The sequence below is a fragment of the Hipposideros armiger genome, unplaced genomic scaffold, assembly GCF_001890085.2.
Source record: "Hipposideros armiger isolate ML-2016 unplaced genomic scaffold, ASM189008v1 scaffold_132, whole genome shotgun sequence".
Lineage (NCBI taxonomy): Eukaryota > Metazoa > Chordata > Mammalia > Chiroptera > Hipposideridae > Hipposideros > Hipposideros armiger.
In genome coordinates this window covers 1,276,792-1,294,858 of record NW_017731482.1, presented here as the reverse complement: position 1 = coordinate 1,294,858, position 18,067 = coordinate 1,276,792, and the positions used below count along the sequence as shown (strand labels likewise).

General features: G+C 39.7%; 1 protein-coding gene across 4 annotated transcripts in view; it reads right to left on the bottom strand.

The window, feature by feature from the left end:
- Nucleotides 1-360: 360 nt before the first annotated feature.
- Nucleotides 361-18,067, bottom strand: part of PAAF1 (proteasomal ATPase associated factor 1) — a 33,496-nt gene continuing 15,789 nt past the window's right edge. For 2 of the 4 annotated variants that reach the window (XM_019649429.1, XM_019649433.1), the window contains 7 exons: nt 17,436-17,586; nt 11,757-11,951; nt 9,933-10,024; nt 8,275-8,390; nt 6,606-6,688; nt 2,135-2,217; nt 361-799 (listed from right to left, as the gene is read on the bottom strand). In XM_019649429.1, coding sequence (XP_019504974.1) covers nt 722-799; nt 2,135-2,217; nt 6,606-6,688; nt 8,275-8,390; nt 9,933-10,024; nt 11,757-11,951; nt 17,436-17,586 — 798 coding nt within the window. In that variant the 3' untranslated portion in view covers nt 361-721. Of the gene's footprint in view, nt 800-2,130; nt 2,218-6,605; nt 6,689-8,274; nt 8,391-9,932; nt 10,025-11,756; nt 11,952-17,435; nt 17,587-18,067 lie in introns of those variants that run through there. The other 2 variants (XM_019649431.1, XM_019649432.1) reach the window with 2 other exon arrangements.

Here is an 18,067-nt window from a genome sequence, read left to right as displayed (position 1 = left end):
CCCAAGAGTTCCCTGGTGACACTGATGCAGCTGTTCCAGGGGCCACACTTTAACAGCCACTGTTTTGACAGTGATATGATTCAACTTCATCATCTGTATACAGGCTGACCGACCATGTCGATTTGCCTGGGACTGTAGGTCCCATGTAGCAGAAAACCCCTCAGTCCGAGGAAAACTGGGACGGAAGGGTACCGTACCTGTATAAAAATCTTTCCCAGGTTGCTGCTCATGGGATATTTACTGCTACTGTCAAGCATCTTCTATGGCCAGGCCAACAGGAAGTGCCTGAGAAAGGAGTTGCAACAGCTTGACTGACTTTTTGCTGGAGTAAGAGTATTTAACAAAGTTTATCAAATTCAGTGTCTTGCAAACATATTCTTTATTTCCTTTAGAGAACAGGTTTTAGTCCTCTGGTCCTTGTAAACATTTAACACAACTAGTGTGAGATCAAACTGTAAGCAAATCCATAACTTTGCCCTGTGTTGCTGGGGTGAGTTTATACGAGGAGAAGTTGGGGGAGATGCAGCTTCTTACTCAGTTCAAAGTAAGTCTCGTCATGGAATAATAGTTCCACATGGCCATGTAGCTGACTTTCTGTGACTTCCAAAGGGCGCCCAGGACAATAAAGGGCCATGGTCCCTGGAAAGGACGGATGATGTTTCTGCTCACTGTTGATCAGGGCCAATCTTTTTCATTTACTGGGACTCCTCTTTCCAAGGAGTCAGAGGTCAGCAAGTTGATAGCGTCGCACAAGACCATCGCGACAGCATGTGTAGATCTGTTTCTCCCATGTAGCTACCTGGAACACAAGAGTTCACAGCTCACAGTAAGCCTGGGATTCTTCCATATCAAAAAGATAGACGCTGGTCATTCACCCACACTAGAACAAGGGAGTCTGAGAAGCTTTAATGACAAGAGAAGAATTACATCCATGATGTGTATTTTTAAAATGGCTGGCTGGGTCATGGGCGCTATGATTATAGAAGAGAAACTTAACTGGCCAAGTGGAGAGTAAACCCGTTAGTTTGTGCATGTTTGGTGCAGAGTTTGTATCTGGGGTGGAGATGGCCCATACATGGGCCTGGGTATCCTTGAACTTCATAAAATTTTACGCAAAGAAGTTTTCAATATGTGCCTTTTTTTCTGAGGAGGATTTCATCAACTTCTCAAAGAAGTTTGAGACTCAAAGAACCACCAATTTAGTGGAAACAGCATGAGTTCTGGAGTTAGCGGAATCTCAGGTTTGCTAATATGTAGCAGCATGACCTAGGGCAACTTTCTCAACATCTCTGGGCCCCCGTTTCCTCGTTTGTAAAATGAAATGTTAATTCACAGTACAGAACACTATGCAGAATTTTTAAAAAATGAAGTGGATCTATATGCATTTGTCTAGAAAGAGCTCCAAGATATTCAGTAAAAGAAATAGGGCAATACCTATAGGATGATCCCAATTATGTACAAACTGAAGACAAAACTATATTATTTACATAAATACATAAACACAAAAACAGTCTTAAAAGGTATCTGCCAAACTGTTAATACTAGTTACTTCTGGTAAGAAGACTAGAACTAAAAAGGTCTCAAAGGGGACTTGTAAGTCTGTATAATTCTGTATCGTTTGAATTTTTATAGGTATGTATTAATTGTATATATATATTTAATTATAATAAATAAATAGGAATAATACCTATATCTTAAGGGATGATAACAATAGTTAAATGAGATAATATATGTAAAACATCCAGCATAATTCTGGTCAATGAATATTATTTCCCCTTTTAATTTTCTCTTTCCATTCTAATCAAATAAGTTAATTAGTCTTGAACTTTAAATAATAATAGCTTATATTTATAGAATATTTTAAATTTACAAACAGTTTTCATATGCATTATCTCACTATTATCCTCATTTTACAGATGAACTGACAGACTGGGGAGGCGGGTGAAGTGATTTTTCAAGTTTCTAGAGCTAGTAAGTGATGAAGTCACTTCTGATTCAAAATTCTGATTTCCTTCTATCCCACCCCTAAATATTTTGTCACCCCTAATATCACAAAGTAGCTGGATTCAGTCCCCTCCAAGGTCCTAGATCCCAGGTGAGAATCACCCAGGCCTTGTTTCCATCAGGGCTGTACCTTGTACACAGGGTCACAGTCAGCCTCAGTAAGCTCAATGACATAGTCTAAGTCTTGCTGGACAATGAAACAGCTTCCATCACCTAAAAGGCAGAATGAAAATTTAGACAACTGAAGAGAAAGCTGCATGAAAAGGAGTTTTTAAAAACACAGTATTTTAGTTTATTTCTGTATATCACTAGCCCAAAGCTTGTCCCAAGACCCAGCATGGCAAATAAGTCTCATTATGTAGGCCAAATGTGAGGACCTATATGGTTGCCTAAAATGCTGGGCTAGAGAGGATTTGAAAGCAAGTATCTTCGGTGGGAAGAGGGGTTATGTTTGATTAGCAGTGTCTGTCAAGGGCACAGATGCAACTGCAGATGTATATATTTTGCTCTTATCCTAGACAATAATTTTTAACAGGGAATTTGTCTATATCAATGTTTTTCTAAGAAAAATCTACGCTCCCAAATTATTCTTCAATCTATTGGGTTGTTGGAAAAGTCATGACGTATTTTTTCTGTTTTTCGTTGCAAAAATGTGTCATCACTTTTCTGACAGCCCAATATAAATTTGACCACATGTATTAGGTGAAGGAAAAAAACGTTACACAAAAAAATAGACGTATATCTAATTTTTAAACTTTTTTCTCAGAAGAGCATGGACAAATGAAACTTAAGACGATCTATAAACTGCTAAGATGATTTTTGTTGTTGTTGTTCTTGTCTTACTTAAAAGTAGTACCTCTGAGTTAGTGGTGCTCACCACCGCAATGCCAGCTGCTTTCTTATGAAGCAGAATGCTTTTCCTTATATTGAACTGAAATGTGTCTCCTGATAACTTTCTTTTATTGGCCTCATTTTATCCTTTGAAAACAGAGTTACAATTTTATTCCCTTTGCCTTTAGATATTAATGACAAAAGTTATGCCTTCCCTTCTTTCCAGTAGAAAAAGAATAACAAAAAGTAGAAGGGTCATGAGTTTAGCTCTTCTCCACGTTACCCTTCACTTTACCCACGTGTCCTCTTGCAACAGAGATATTAATATATTGTTTTACATGGTCTAAAGGTAAGACAGGGGAGGGAAGAAATGCAGAGGCCCTGGGTGGCCTCCATGCTGGTTCTCAGAGATACTAAGCTGTGGCCTCAGAGCTGCCACAAAAACAATATAAGCTTCTCATGTGCTGCAACATGGCCCTAGGTTTGTTTACATTCTTCCTGTCTCAAAACTCTCACTTTAAGCCAGAGTGGGAAACCAACCATAATGTTTTGTCAGTTTCTCAGTTACTTCAGCAAGGAAGTGACATCTACTGCTGAGTTTCTTTTCTCTCTTCTCAAAAAATGTATGACTACCATAGCTCTTATTCTGCACTCAAGTTTCTATGTGCAAACCTTATCTACATGATAAGCCCCAGCTATGCCCGTTCCCCCTAGGAAGCCATTTCTAACCAACCTATAGAGTAAACCCTTTCTCCGTCCATCTCTTGTAAAGTGTATTATTCCTTTGTTACTTCAACATATCTTGCCCTGTAGCATAAGTTTACTTTTTGAGGGTGTGTGCCTTGTCACTTGATAAGGAACACTTTTTAGAAGGGCTTATAGGGCAAGGGGTAGTAACAGGAGTAAGAAGAAACTGTCATTTACAGAATGCCTACTTTATGTCGAATATTTCGCATATTTTCTAAGAAAATTGAAATTTAGAAAAGTGAAGTGGTTTACTAAAGGTCATAGAACTACTAGATTAAACTACATATAATTGTCATTTTTATAAACCAAAAATGGTCATATATTAAGAATTTCATGATTGAATATAATAGTAAGTGATGGAGTGAGGATTTAAACTCATTGATTAGGTTGTCAGCTTGGGTCCAAAATCTATGCTTTTTCTACGTCATTGCTGCTGCCCAATAAAATAAAAGCTAAGTAGGAGGTCAGGGCTAGAGCTATGGATTCCAATCATTAACAGCTAAAACCATGAGAACAGTGAGTCCTTGAGAAAGCATGGAGAAGAAAAGGTAGAAGAACAAAAGGTGAACTCAGAAAATACCTCTGGTTTAGGGATGGCAACAACAGTAGGAATAGCAAAAGGATTCAAGTTCAACAAGCAATTTGAAAACCTATAGTATATATGCCATGACTCATGCTAGGTACTCATAAACATAAGTTATTGAAACCAGGGAAAGGAGCAGGAACTGAAGAAAGAGAAAAACCAGGAGATTAGTTAGTATCACCAAAGTCAAAGGAGCTAACAGTTTTAAGAAAGAAATAACAGTATCACTAAGAGTCATGAAAGATGAAAAATATGTACTCACTCATTCAACAAACATTTGTTGAGATTCTTCAGTCCTGTGCAAGAGCTGGGGCTACACAGATGAAGAAGACATGGTACCAGCCCTTAAGGAAACTTAGGGACTAATGGATGAGACTTGTACACATAAAAGGCCACTGGCTCTAGCAAGCAGCTCACATTGGTGACCTTCAAGAAGGTAGTTTGAGCAGAGGGATAGGGATGGAGGCCAGAATGCAGAGATCTCAAGGGAAGAGTGTGGCATGGCAGCAAAGGGAATCAAAGAAAAAGGATTGCAATGAGTGGTGACAGCAGCATCAAGGGAAGCTGTCACAGCTTATGCCAACTGTTCTCTTATTAAGGCGCTACAAAGAGTCCTGCTGCATCACCAAACTGATGCCAAGACTTGGGGGAGAAAGCTTGAGAGCGAGCAAGTTCAGAGTGCTAGAAAATTAGGTCTACAGACTCCTGAGTACTCTTTGCTATGGTCTGGAAATCCTGAAAGAGAAGGGCTAAGGACATAAGGCACCAGTTTTGGCAGGGATGAAGGGTACCTACCTACTTGTATATCAGAGAGGTGGCCATGGAAATCCAGACACTGCCGGCTGCCTACTCATCTATTTCCCTGCCCTTTTCCTGACTGACAGAATCCCAAATTGTTTTCAGTGACAGGTGACACGGGGTGAATTGTGATTAACCCAAGACAATTATGGTAATTCCATTCCCCTTGCCAGTGACTGTTTTAGGCATGGGCACGCATTATAATCTGGCTAGTGGGGATGTTTGCTGGGCTGCTCCAAAGGAATTTTCCTCATTCTTAAAAAGGATAACAGGATCCACTGCTATGTGAGGACAAGACGTGTTGCAGCTATCTTTCACTCTGACCATGAGGGAACAAGCCTGAGGACAAAAGCCAGCATGCTAGGGAGAGCAACAAAAAAATGGAAAAAAGCTAGGTTCTTGCTTTTATTTCTTTTTCCTTCAAAAGCTGTTATTTACTTTTTAAATTAAAAAACTATATTTTAGAATAATTTTAGGTTTATAGAAGTTACAAGATAGTACAGAGAGTTCTCATATGGCCTTCAGCCAGTTTTAGTTTTTATTTATTTGGATTTCACCAGTCTTTACTTTAATGTCCTGGATTCAATCCAGGATACCACACTGATTTAGTTGTCAAGTTTCCATAATCTCCTCTGTTGACTTTGTTTTTGAATAACTAAATTAATCTAATCTGGAACCACTATAAACCTGGACTTCTTGTTAGGTGAAGCAGTACACTTTCCTAATTATTGGAGCCATTTTCCATTGGGTATTCTGTTACTAATGGCCAAAAACATCCAGATACACTGAAATAGGTAAGATGGTCCCTCCAGGCCATCCAGTCCAGTCCTCTCACCTCCATCATTCCTATGATGATTCATGGGGTAACTTAAGAGACACCTTGTTCCATGCATTTACTTCCACCCCACTCCCAAACTCCATTCCAAGTATCTTGTCCTGCCTACACCAAGGTCCTCATTTTACTAGACTATGTATGTAAAGCTTCGAACATAGGACCTACTGCATAGTAGGCATCTAGTAAATGACAGATCCCTTCTTTTTGCCCCCTTCCCTCATCTATGACTTTGCACACACTGTAGCTTTGGTCTTCAATGTTCACTTTTACATCTCCAGCTGGTAAAATAGCCATCGGTTGACATGTCACCTAATCCATAAAGATGTCCCTCAGCACTCCTATCACTAGAGTTAGTTGTTCTCCATGTTCCCATACAGTTTGCTGCTGCAGTACTCATCAAATTGTGCTCAATCACTGTCTACACGTCTGTCTGCCTTACTAACTGTGAGCTCCTTTAGGACAGAGATTATAACTGATTCATTACTGAATCCTCAGTGTTTTGCACTAAGGGCCAATACATTTACTCTACCGATGTTTACTGAGCACCAACTACACAGTAGGCAAAAAGCTAAATGCTGGGGATAGCACGATGAATAAGGCACAGTCACAACTCTCAAGGAGCTTGGGCTGGAGGGGGCCATAGACAATTACAATGTAGAGTGATAAACACTAAGTGATAAGCACAATATGCCGAAGCATCATGGAGGACCATGCCTCTAGCCCAGCCATAGACCAGGCACATAAACCTACGAGCATGTTTAACTGAACTACAGAGAACCATCTCTCTCTACTGGCCCCTGGACCTACCTTGGCTAGCAATAAAGCCATCTCTGAAACTCAGCAGGGACAGAACTGGTGCTCCTGATCTGTGGATGACTTGTACTGGAGTCCTAGGATTCAGAGTAAAGGGGCAATTTTAGGTTTTTTTCTTCAAAAGCAATGCTTAATTAACTATATTCAACACACAGTACTAGTACAGTACCTAGCAACAAAGAGGACATAGGTGGATAGAGATTGAATGTCCATATGGTTTCTTTCCTACAAAATCCTTAAATGGTAGATCAAGGTAATCCATTCAAAAACACCTTGGAGTGAATCTAAATATGTCTCTAAACATGTCATTGAGCTGAATGAACATGGACACCTACAGTATCTCCAGTTTTCAGGGAGGCCTGACAAGGGTTTAAGGTAACAATGTTAATCTTTTTACTTATAGAGAGAATTAAGACAGTTGTGAAATATTAAAATTGTCAGGACTCGGTAAAACAAAACACAAAAGTGAGGGAAAATCAATTTAATATGTATATGAGTGATTTTATAATAGTGATCAGAGACTACTTATCTCTAGGGAGGCAAAAACACATACAAAGGTAAAATAACTTAAATTATGAAACAAGAGGTATAAGCCAGTCACTCTTTGGCTGGAATTTCTTCACTGCTCTTGGAATAAAGTCCAAACTCCTTAGGTTGGTATGTAAGTCTTTTCTAAGCAAACACCTCTTTTATTGTCTGGCATCATTTTCCACTGCTGCTCCATCTCCAGGGTACATACCTGTCCTATTAAACTACTCAGAGATCCCTGGAAGGGTCATACTTGCACAAGCCTTCATGCTTCTCCATGTGCTCGTCTACCTAGGGCAGACCCTCTTTTCCTAACTTGGTAACCTCCTACTGGACAAGATGCAATTAAAGCCTCATCTCCTTGGAGAAGCAGTCTTGCCTTCTTCTCTTCTTCGTGGTGCTTCCTCATATTCCTGTGAATAGCCCGGTCAGACCACTGATCACACTGCATCACAAGTCTTTTATTTGTTCGTCATTACTATTAGACTCCAAGTGCCTCAAAGGCAGAGTCTATATCTTTTTTTTTTTTTAATCTTTTATTTCTGTTTTTCAGTGCCCTGCACAAAGCCTGGGGCCCACAGAAGCCATTTAGTAAATACCAGTTGAACAAAGAAAGGAAATAGGAGGAGGAAGGGACAGGATTGTAGAAACTGTTAAATCCGGGGACAGAGAGGTTGTGTGATTCTCTCTGGATATCTTGGAGACCAGAGTAAGGCTTATTTTAGATAGGTTAAGATCAAAGCTAAATAAAGAACCAGGGCTGGCTTACTTGAACTTGAAAAATGATCAATCTTAGGCCAACCAAGATCTAATAGCATACAGAAAATTGCTGAGCTCCTTAAAATTAAATGTTCTACAAAATCATTTTAAGTGAAATGTTAGTTTATTATATAAGCTTAATTTCCAAAACAATCATTACAATAGGACGATCATGACAGTATGAATTAAATTACCTTTTAATAGGATTCTAGGAATAATAAGAATAATCAGATAATTCACACTTGAAAACCTTTACAAATGGAAAAATATACCCTTGATATAATAGTCATATATACTAGGCTAAATCAATGTTAAAGCCAATGAAAATTTCCACTCTGTAGAAGACCTACATCATGCAAATGAATGGGTGACTCACCTTGGATTCCTCACATCCAGCTGATAAATGTTTCCATCCTGTGTCCCAGCCAACAGCAAGAAGCCAGAGAGAAACGTACAGCAGTTGAAAGCTTCTGAGCCAATAAAGAGGAATACCTGGGAACAAGCAGGAGACAAAAATGCTGTTTAAAGCTTAATTTGTTTCCAGGAATAAACAGGCACCAAGAAAAGGAAAATTTTACTATTTTTAGAGAGATTTTCTTTCTTCCCCCTTTAAGCATTCTTGATCTAAACTAAGCATTCACCAATAACTGAGGAAGAAGCACTCCCAGGATTTCAGGAACCTGAGGTTGGCGGAGGACTTTAGCAGTTTATATAATATAATAGGTAGCAGTTTTCAAACTATTGCCCCACACCACATTGAGTCATAGGCTCCTCAACACCAAACATCCTTCTTTTCCCTTTTTTCATTACAACCCTCCATGTGAGAAACACTTGCAATTCACATATTTAAGATTTGTTTCCTGTCACTTCTAACAACCTTTTGAAAGGAGGTACTTTGTAGGGAAAGAAACAAGCTCACATAAAGTGGCAATTTAAAGAATCACAATTCTCCCCGTGTTCTTGAAAAAAGAAATGATCAGCTTTTTATTTATTTTATTTTTTTATTATTATTTTTTAAGCTAAGCCATCCTGCTACCTGTTGGCAGCTCAGCGGCTGCTCAGCTCGGGCTGGACTCGAACCACTGTTGCTCAGAGCTCAAACTCTTGAGCGAGCTCTTAACCAACTGAGCCACTCGGCCAGCCCCAGATTTTTATTTATTCCTCACTGTTAGCTCAAGTTTATCATTTTGCCCTTAAATGTTCTAAAAAAGGAAAGAAACAAAACAAACAAAATTCTTTGATTTCCCTTTGGAAGTAAAAGTCAGCATGGAAATTCAGAGTGCAAAGGCAATATGATAAAAAATAGTGATGCTACTGGAATAAACTTTGAAAATGAAAATAGCACCAGCACAATGAAGTAGCGAGATAAAATGAAAATATAAAGCCTATGGCCAAACCAAATCATTAAAGTTATCTGGGTGAAGGTGACAGGGGCCGAAACGAAATTTTAAAAATCTAATCCCAGGGAACTCGGGGTTTAATTAAGAACACAGTATGCCCAGCAAAACCTTAGGGTGCAGGAAGAAAATTTAACTAATTTGTCTATAAAAGACGTTCTGGCCATCAGTTGATCGAGAGCCCTCAGTGCAGGAGTCCTTTACTCAGAATTTCTTCACGTCACCTCAAAGGTAGAAGGGAATCTGTACAACCTCATGATTTTACATATAGCACACGAAGGCTGAGAAGGAAAGTGACTTAACAAAGATCACAAAGCAGTACAGCATTTAATCCTCATCGCATAACCCTTTGAGATAAGTCCTATGAGGCCCAATTTAGTGGTGAAGAAACTGAGGGTCAGAGGGGTTAAGTAACCTGTCCAATGTCATAGCCACTAAGTGGAAGGTCTGGGATTTAAATATTGCCCTTATTCCAAATCCCATGTTTTTAATCACTACACTGTACTGCCTCTCACTCATGCGGCTTCCTCAAAGGTCAACACAGTGAGCAAGCAGAAACGTTTCCAAAACAGCTTTCCAAGAATCCAGAGTGACCCAGGTTGCCGCAAAGTTCAAAGGTCTTAGAGGAACCACTTGCCGGCTGCCTGCTCTGTAGTCCCAAGCACTGAAGCTTCTTATCTTCCCGGGCCAGCAGCAGCATTTTCGATTCTGTTCCAACCTCCCGCTCACCTGCATGACAGATGAACCAAATCAATAATGGGCTAGCTCTGCTGATCAGCTGGCAGTACCCAGGAGGCACAGATACTAATGGCTGTTTACTGAATTCCTCTGTTGGTGATCCACTCATTAATTTAAGAAAGCATTTATTACGTTCTATATCTTGACTGTGGTATTGTTATGACTGTACACATTTGTCAAAACTGACAGAACTGTGCAATTAAAACGGGTGACTTTTGCTTTATGTAAAATACACCTCAATAAACCCAACTTAAATATATTATTAGTAAATCCTTTGTAATGTGAGAAGATACCATACTAGGAGCAGGGGTACAATGTTGAACAAAATAGTCTCTGCCCTCAAGGCTCTTATGGTCTGGAGGAAATAAAATTTATTTATTCACTAAATATTTATTGAGAGTCTAATATATATCAGACACTATTCGAGGTGTTGAGGAAATAGCGATCTACAAACAGACAGGGTCCTTACTCGTTAGGGTCCTAGTGGAAATAGGAGATAGTGGAATAGGTAAACAAGTAGGATACTTTCAGACAGTGATGAGTTCTACAAAGGAAATAAAACAGGAAAATATGATAAAAAGTGAACAGATGGCGGGAGGACTGGCAGGAGTGGGGGGAAGAGCACTTTAAATTTAAACTTCAGCTTTAAAAAGGCTCTGTGGAGGCCACTTTTTAACTGAGACCTGAATGGTAAACAGAAGCCAGACATGAAGAGTTTCGAAAAGTTCTGGCTGGCAGTCTGCTGTACTGAAAGAACAAACAGAAGGCCTGTGGCTGGAACACAGTGGGCCTGGCAGATGTGACATGGGGCTGGAGAGAAATTTAGGGATCAGAAAGTGATAAGCCATGGCAAAGGGGTTAGAATTTTAATCTATGTATAAAAGGAGGCCACTGGAGGAGGGGAGGGACAATGAACCGTGACATGACTTACGTTGTATAGATGACCACAATGGTTGCTCTGAGGAGAACGGATTATAGGAGAATATTACAAGCAACAGATGATGATAGATTGGACCAGGATGCTGGCAGGAGGGAAGTGGGAAGGAGAGTGAGGTGGGAAAATTAGAAACACTTTGAAGGTAGAGAAGACAGACTTTGCTGATGTGGGACATGCGGAAGGGTGGGGTGGATCATGAACGGATCTCAGACTTCGGGATTCAGCAAGTGGGAAGATGGTACCACTGAAGCTGAGGAAGAAGTGTCCTGAGACGAGGAGGTGACTGTGTTGAATATTGTTGAGACTTTAGAAAGACAAGTATAGAGACACAGCACTGGTTAGGCAACACGGAGTCACTGGTTCCCCTGCCCTGACTCCCATTCTCCCATCCTTCCTGTTCTTGTCTGTTCACCTTGAATCCATCCTTCAAGGTTCAAATCAACTTCTTTTGTGAGTTCTTTCTTATCTACATTAACCTAAAACACTCTCTTCTTCCAAGAATCACTAAGATATTTCAGACAAAATTTTACTGTTCTCTGTTTTATAGGCATCAGTCTCATCTGAAATTATATTGTACTTATTCAAATGCAGTAACTATGACATGTAATTCCTTTGTAGATTCCAAAGCAACAGAAACAGATAGGTTTGCAATAAATATTAATCTTATGGTGAAAACAGAAATACCAGCTATAGAGCAGGAAAGGATAAGGAAGAAAAGGAGCAACTAATGCAAACACTAAGGGGCCAAAGGAAACAAAATAAGCTCCCATATCATTGTCGACTTACTGGGCATCTGCTCAGGGGAGCCGAGGTTTATGGAATTGTCAGCAGCACCCACAGCCACTCCATTGATGGAAGCACCACAGTCTGCAATGACTCCCAGGCAGGCTGAGCGCCCACAATCCCAAAGTCGCGCTGTCCCATCTCGAGAACCAGATACTACATTCCTCCCCCGATCAACAATAGCTGTGTCCAGGATACCTGGCAAGAGAAAAGAAAAAAGACCCTAAGATGGAGTAGGTAGCAGAGGAACTACAAGGACAGAGAAGATCAATCTGCATAGATAACTTCGTTCCTTCACAAACATGTACTGGATATGTGCTACATGCTGGACACAGTCAAGTGCTAGAAACACAGAAATAAACAGAACAGAGTCCCTGCTTCCCAGTGGTTCAAAGACTAGATATGAGACAGACATGGAAAAAGAAGCTTTAGATTTAATTTCTAGTAGAATGTTCTAGAGCAGTGGTTTTCAAGTTTTTATTTTGGCTTTAAAACCTGTTTTTAAACAAAAATTAAGTAGATATCTTAGTGAGTTACATCTGAAAATCACCATCTTTAAAGATCCTCCTGCTTCCATTGACAACTAATTGAAAGGATTAGTCTCCCATCTTAAAAAACAGATGTGACTTCAGGTCTTGCCAGGTCCTTCCTCTTACAACGGAAAAACCTGGACATAACAAACAAGCATAAGACTGAAAGATGGAAGACCACCTAGGGACCTTAAGACTTGAGGAACAATCTGAAACTAATATAATATTGTATGTTAGCTATATTTTAATAACAATGTTTTTAAAAAAAGACTTGAGGAACAACAGGATAATGAGTTCCCTGGATTTCCTTATTGCCTCCTACATATTCTGGACAGGACACTGCAGAATCCTCCAACATGGAACCAATAAAAGGAACAGGCACAATTAAAAACAAAAACAAAACAAAACTCCAAAAAAAGTCCGTTGTCTCCAGGCAAAAGACGGGGAAAGGGGTAGTCTATCAGAACAGAAAATCTTTTTTGGTAATATCCATCTCATTCAAATAGCAACAGGAAAACTGCTACCTCTCCCTCACCCAAGGTGTCAGTGAGGCTAAACAGGAAGTGATCTTCTACCCCAGCCCCTATGGAAGCAGGGAAGCCCTCCAATTACCCCACCCTGTGATGCTGACCAGGCCCAGTGGGGTACTGTCAGCAGGGTCCAGAGGTGAGCTGAGCCTCTACCCCCACCTGACAGCAACAGGTAGAAAGAGGCAGAACGAGGTAGTGGGAAGTAGCACTCCACTTTCCCCAGTCTCTCCTCTGGTGTTGGTTAGCAGGGAACTGAGCTTACAAACCCACCTGGAGGCAAGGAAGTGGTGCAAACTGAAGTGGTACAAGTCAGTGCCCCAGGATGCACAGCTGTGGCTAGGGAGATGTGTATGGTATTATTCGTGTATGAATTTTAAGTAACACTCACCAAAGAGCTGCCATCTAGAAAGTTTTCCTTTTCTATAAAAGTAGAGTGAAAAATTATCACCCCCCTCTCTAAAAAAATGACACTCAGGGCCGGCCGAGTGGTGCGATGGTTGAGAGCTGGCTTGGGATGCCAGAGGGCCCCGGTTCGGATCCCACATATGAGGGCCAGTGACACTGCCCTCTACAGCTAAAATGCTGAACGGCGGCTTGACCTGGAGCTGGGCTGCTGTGAGTCGCCGGCGACGGCGTAGGCTGCAGCCCCTGTGGCAGTGGGTTGCCATGGGCTACTGTATGTAGCCAGCAGCCAGCGTGAGCGGCCGCAGCCGCAGTGAGCGGCCGTCCAGAAGCCGGCGACTTATCTGCCTCGCCCGGGAAGAGCGCAATGGTGGTGCCAGCTTGGGCCAGTGAGGTGACGTCCTCCACGGCTGGACTGAGGAGCAAGGCGACAGTAACTTGTCTGTTCCCCTTCCCCCAATTCCCTAGCACTGTTCCCATCCCCCCAATTCTCCAATAAAAATCTTTAAAAAAAAAATGATACTCACTATATAGTAGCATGTAGTGTGGGTCTTTTCATGACAAGAATAAAAGAAAAAGGAGCTCTACAGGAGGCTCTTAAGAACTACTTTAGAAAGAAGCTATGGGAGTAGCAGGAATGCCTTTATAAAAGCAGCAGCCATAATTAAGGTCTACCAGAAACCTCAAAGGCTTTAGATATTAAACCAAACAGATACAAATCCTCAATATATAAACCAAGATGAAAAAGTATTTGCCTTCAAGCAAAGTTTCAGCTGACTCATATATAAACATCCTAGCCAAAGTGTGGGAGATAAGAATGTTAGATGAAACTATGACTAAAATAAGTATTAGTTAGAAAGAGAGCAAGTTTCATATTTTGAGTCATGTTTTTAACAAGTTTACTCTATTAAAATTATATGGTTTTACAATTATATTAAGCTGTTTTAATGTTGCTATGGATCAAGATACATATATATGTACATGGGAAAAGTAATGGCTGTGAATCAGATCTCAGAAAAAAAATGAGGCTTGAAGCACCTACTATTATTTGGAGACAGCAAATCCTATTTCAAAGAAAGTGTGTAAGAGTTCAAAAATAATGGCTGAAGTGCTGAAAATGCAACCTGGTTTCTTGAAATTATTCTACAAATGTAAGCATCTCTCCTATACTGGTGAGCAAAAACTCAACCAATCAACTGAAATGTTGTTTCATTTGGTCTCAATGTTTTCACAGATTATGAAAGAAAGACCTGGTGTTATTACATAGAATTATTGGGTTGTCGGAAAAGTCATGATGTATTTTTTCTATGTTTTTTGTTGCAAAAATGCGTCATGACTTTTCCGACAACCCAATAGGATTATGAATATATACCTCCAAATTCACCAATCTTAATTAAATGGTCTGGGCAATTTTAAAACTTCAAACTAATTATAGTACACTTTAGAGCTATTTAGTAAACTCATATAAAATCATATTTGATGTTTGTAATTTTATTTTCACTGGAAAGATTTAGAAACATACACAAATCTTTCCTCTGTTAAGAACACACTAATCCTTTAATTATATATAAAATATCTATATGAAAGTATTTAGGAAGACCAATTACATATTAAGTAGGATATTTGTTTCCATTTGAAAACTTCTATTACAAATAACAATTTCTGATTTTCATATTTGACAAGTATGTTAAAACATCACAAGGCATGCCTTTCCTGGCAGGGATTAAAGTTTAGTTTTATGTTTTATATGAAAATAACATTTATTGTGCACTTATTATATACCAGGAATTATGCTAAATTCTTCTTATGCACCATCTCATTTAATATTACTATCCTCATTTTACATAGGAGGAAATTAAGGATCAGAAAAGTTAAGCAACTTTTCAGGTCACACAGATTTTAAGTGGAAGAATTAAGATTTAAACCAAGATTTGTATGTCTCCAAATCCCATGCTAACCACTCTATTATACTTTCATGTATACTTCCCTTACTATCATGTTTTCATATACTAGAAGCAGGGACTTAATTAACAAAAGATTATATTTTACAGCAGATCTTTATATACAGAGCTACTTTATTAGAGTCCTAATGATTCATTTCAATAAACATCAGGCTATGTTCAGTCCAGTCTTCTTGGTGTTTTCTTTTGTATCTTGCTTGCCAAGACGTACCCTAGGCAATAAAATACCATGTTCATTTTCCACACTCACTATCTTCTTCTCCTATTTAGTCACCACCTGTGAAACCACTAAAATCACAACTACAGGTAATATAGTAAGTCCTCACTTCACGTTGTCAATAGGTTCATGACTTTAAGCAAAATGCTGTATAACAAAAACAACTTTACCATATGCTGACATAAACAAGAGTTGTTAAGTTCCTACAGCCTCTCATCAAGATTGTAACAAAATGATGTTGAATGAAATGACATTATTGGAGGACCTGCTGCAATTCTTTATTGTTTTTTATTTGATTCATGGCTTTCACTAATAATATGTTTCAAAATCTCATAACTAAAGAGATTGTAAAAAAGGAGCCACACAAAGCAACTTGGAAATCATTTGGCTGGAGACAGTGACCCATCTGCTGCTAAACTATTGGCGATTAATCTTGATTTTTGCTCTGTATTGTGGAAGAATGGGCAACTCCAAACCTGGGCTACTTTACAGAAGTAACTGGGGAGGAGCATTCAAGACCTGACAGACAGCCTGGATCTGACTTCATGTCATTTCTCCTATAGTTTATCATTTCTGTTCAATCTAATAAAAACTCTCCCCTCAAGGAAAAAAAAAGTCATGATTGTTACATTCTGGAGAAGCTCCCACCCCCACCCCAGGACTTTCTCACAAAGCCAAAAGAATGGAACAAACTATATGAATAAAATCTTAAATCAGATTATCAAACATTCTGTAGTCCGCTCTAAGCTAAAGACACACGTCTTCTCAAGGAGAACTGAAGAATGTTGGGAGGCTTAGGATTCAGGTGGAAGGCACACTCAACAACTGCAGTAATCCAAAGGTATCACAAGCTGAGTGAGTGTGCACTGATGTTGAATACGCATCTTGTTAAGTTCAACATGCACAGTCATGCTCTGTTCCACTGGAAAGTTCCCCCATGCCTCACACGTTCAGAAGGATGGCCAAGTCTGAGGTGACTCCCTCAGCGTTCCTCTAGATGCCTTTGGCTCCTGGACTTCCCAACTATGTGGGCTGCTTTAACTCCTTAGACCTGTCAGGCTGAATGTGAAGCCTCTAAATATCCTCTCTCTTCCCTCTCAATGCACTCATCTACTTACAGTCTTAGAAGTAAATCATTTATTTGTTAAGGCTAACATGTGCTTGCTGGATGACCCATCCGTATGTAATCTGACAAACCATTATAAAAAAAATTAAAACTTAAAACTCAATCTCTACACACAAATTTTATAATATATTTGGGTACACAGGGCAAAAACACTGCTTTAAGTACTGTAAGTATAGGGCAATACATAATTCATTCCCAAATGAGTGGTATAGATGATGTGCTTTATGGTTCCAAAGGAGGGATCAAGTTAAGGATTTACTTGGGGATGTTACTACATTTTCAAAAATATCCAAACTTGTAAAATAAGAAAAACTTTATCACCTTTTTAACATTCCAATTAAAGGATAAAACATCTTTAAAATATATTTTTTTCCCCAACAAACCAACCAATCAGTTATAAAGGGATGATGTTCTCACTCTGTCTCTACAATCTGATATCAACTGGTTATATGGCTAATCCATTTTAAAAATCTGAACTGTGATTTAAATCAATGGGAATCAACAGTCAGTAGCATGCTCTATCTTTGAGGTCTGGGGATGCAGCCATTTGCCATCCAGCTTTTACTATCACCTCAGCGAAAGGACTAATAATGAGAAAATGTGGGCACACACCTCTCTCTCTATCCTTTTTTCTCAGCACACAAGTAGATGATCTCCTGGGGAGGATGTTTTTCGCTTATCAATTGTGGAAAACAGCTATTAACATCTGTGTGAGGCAGTTAGTTCTAGACAGCAATAACAAGACTGAGTAGCAAAAGAATTTCTAATCCTTGGGGAAACAGCAGCTCATTTAAATGGCCAGTTGAATGAACTATTTGTATTTTTGTGGGAAATGACCTTCTGTTTCTATCTTTTTGGTGACTCATCTCTGGGAATCATTAGAGAAGTCTTCTAGAGAAGAAATTACCCTTCATACCTCCTTTGTGACCTTTGAAGGTCACCACGCAGCTAGCATCTTCAGCTGACCAGATCTTCAGCTGGGCATCCATTCCCCCACTCAGAACCACAAGGCCTGATGGGAAAAACCTGCAACAATTCACATCAAACACATGTCCTTCCAATACTCTCTGGAAAAACAAAAGAAAATTCCATGCTAGTTCTCTCGTCCATCCCTTGATGTTCTCTTACTTCCCATATCCTTAGTCCCTTAAATGAAATATCAACATGCTATAACCACATACTAGGTTTTAAAACTGAGGAGGTCCAAACGATCTCTTTAGCTCATTTGTCTACAAGGTAGTGTTCTAAGAGCTGCTGGCTCCCTTTCCGGCTTTGGCTACAGACATTGTGGATTTGAACTCCATGGCTCTCACAGCCATCCCTAAGTCTAGATCTACATAAAAGAAGCTGAGGAGGCCTGAGGACTCTTACCCCTTCTTAAAATCCTCTGTACAGGCTGAGGGGCTCAGTCATATATAGTTAGTATAACAGCCTAGCTACTCTTAGAAACCGATTACTAAAGGCAGTTCATACCAAGGGACCACCCACTTAGACATTTGCTGGCCTGGCTCCTCCACTGTTCCAGCCCCAATTTGTTCTGGCAGATCA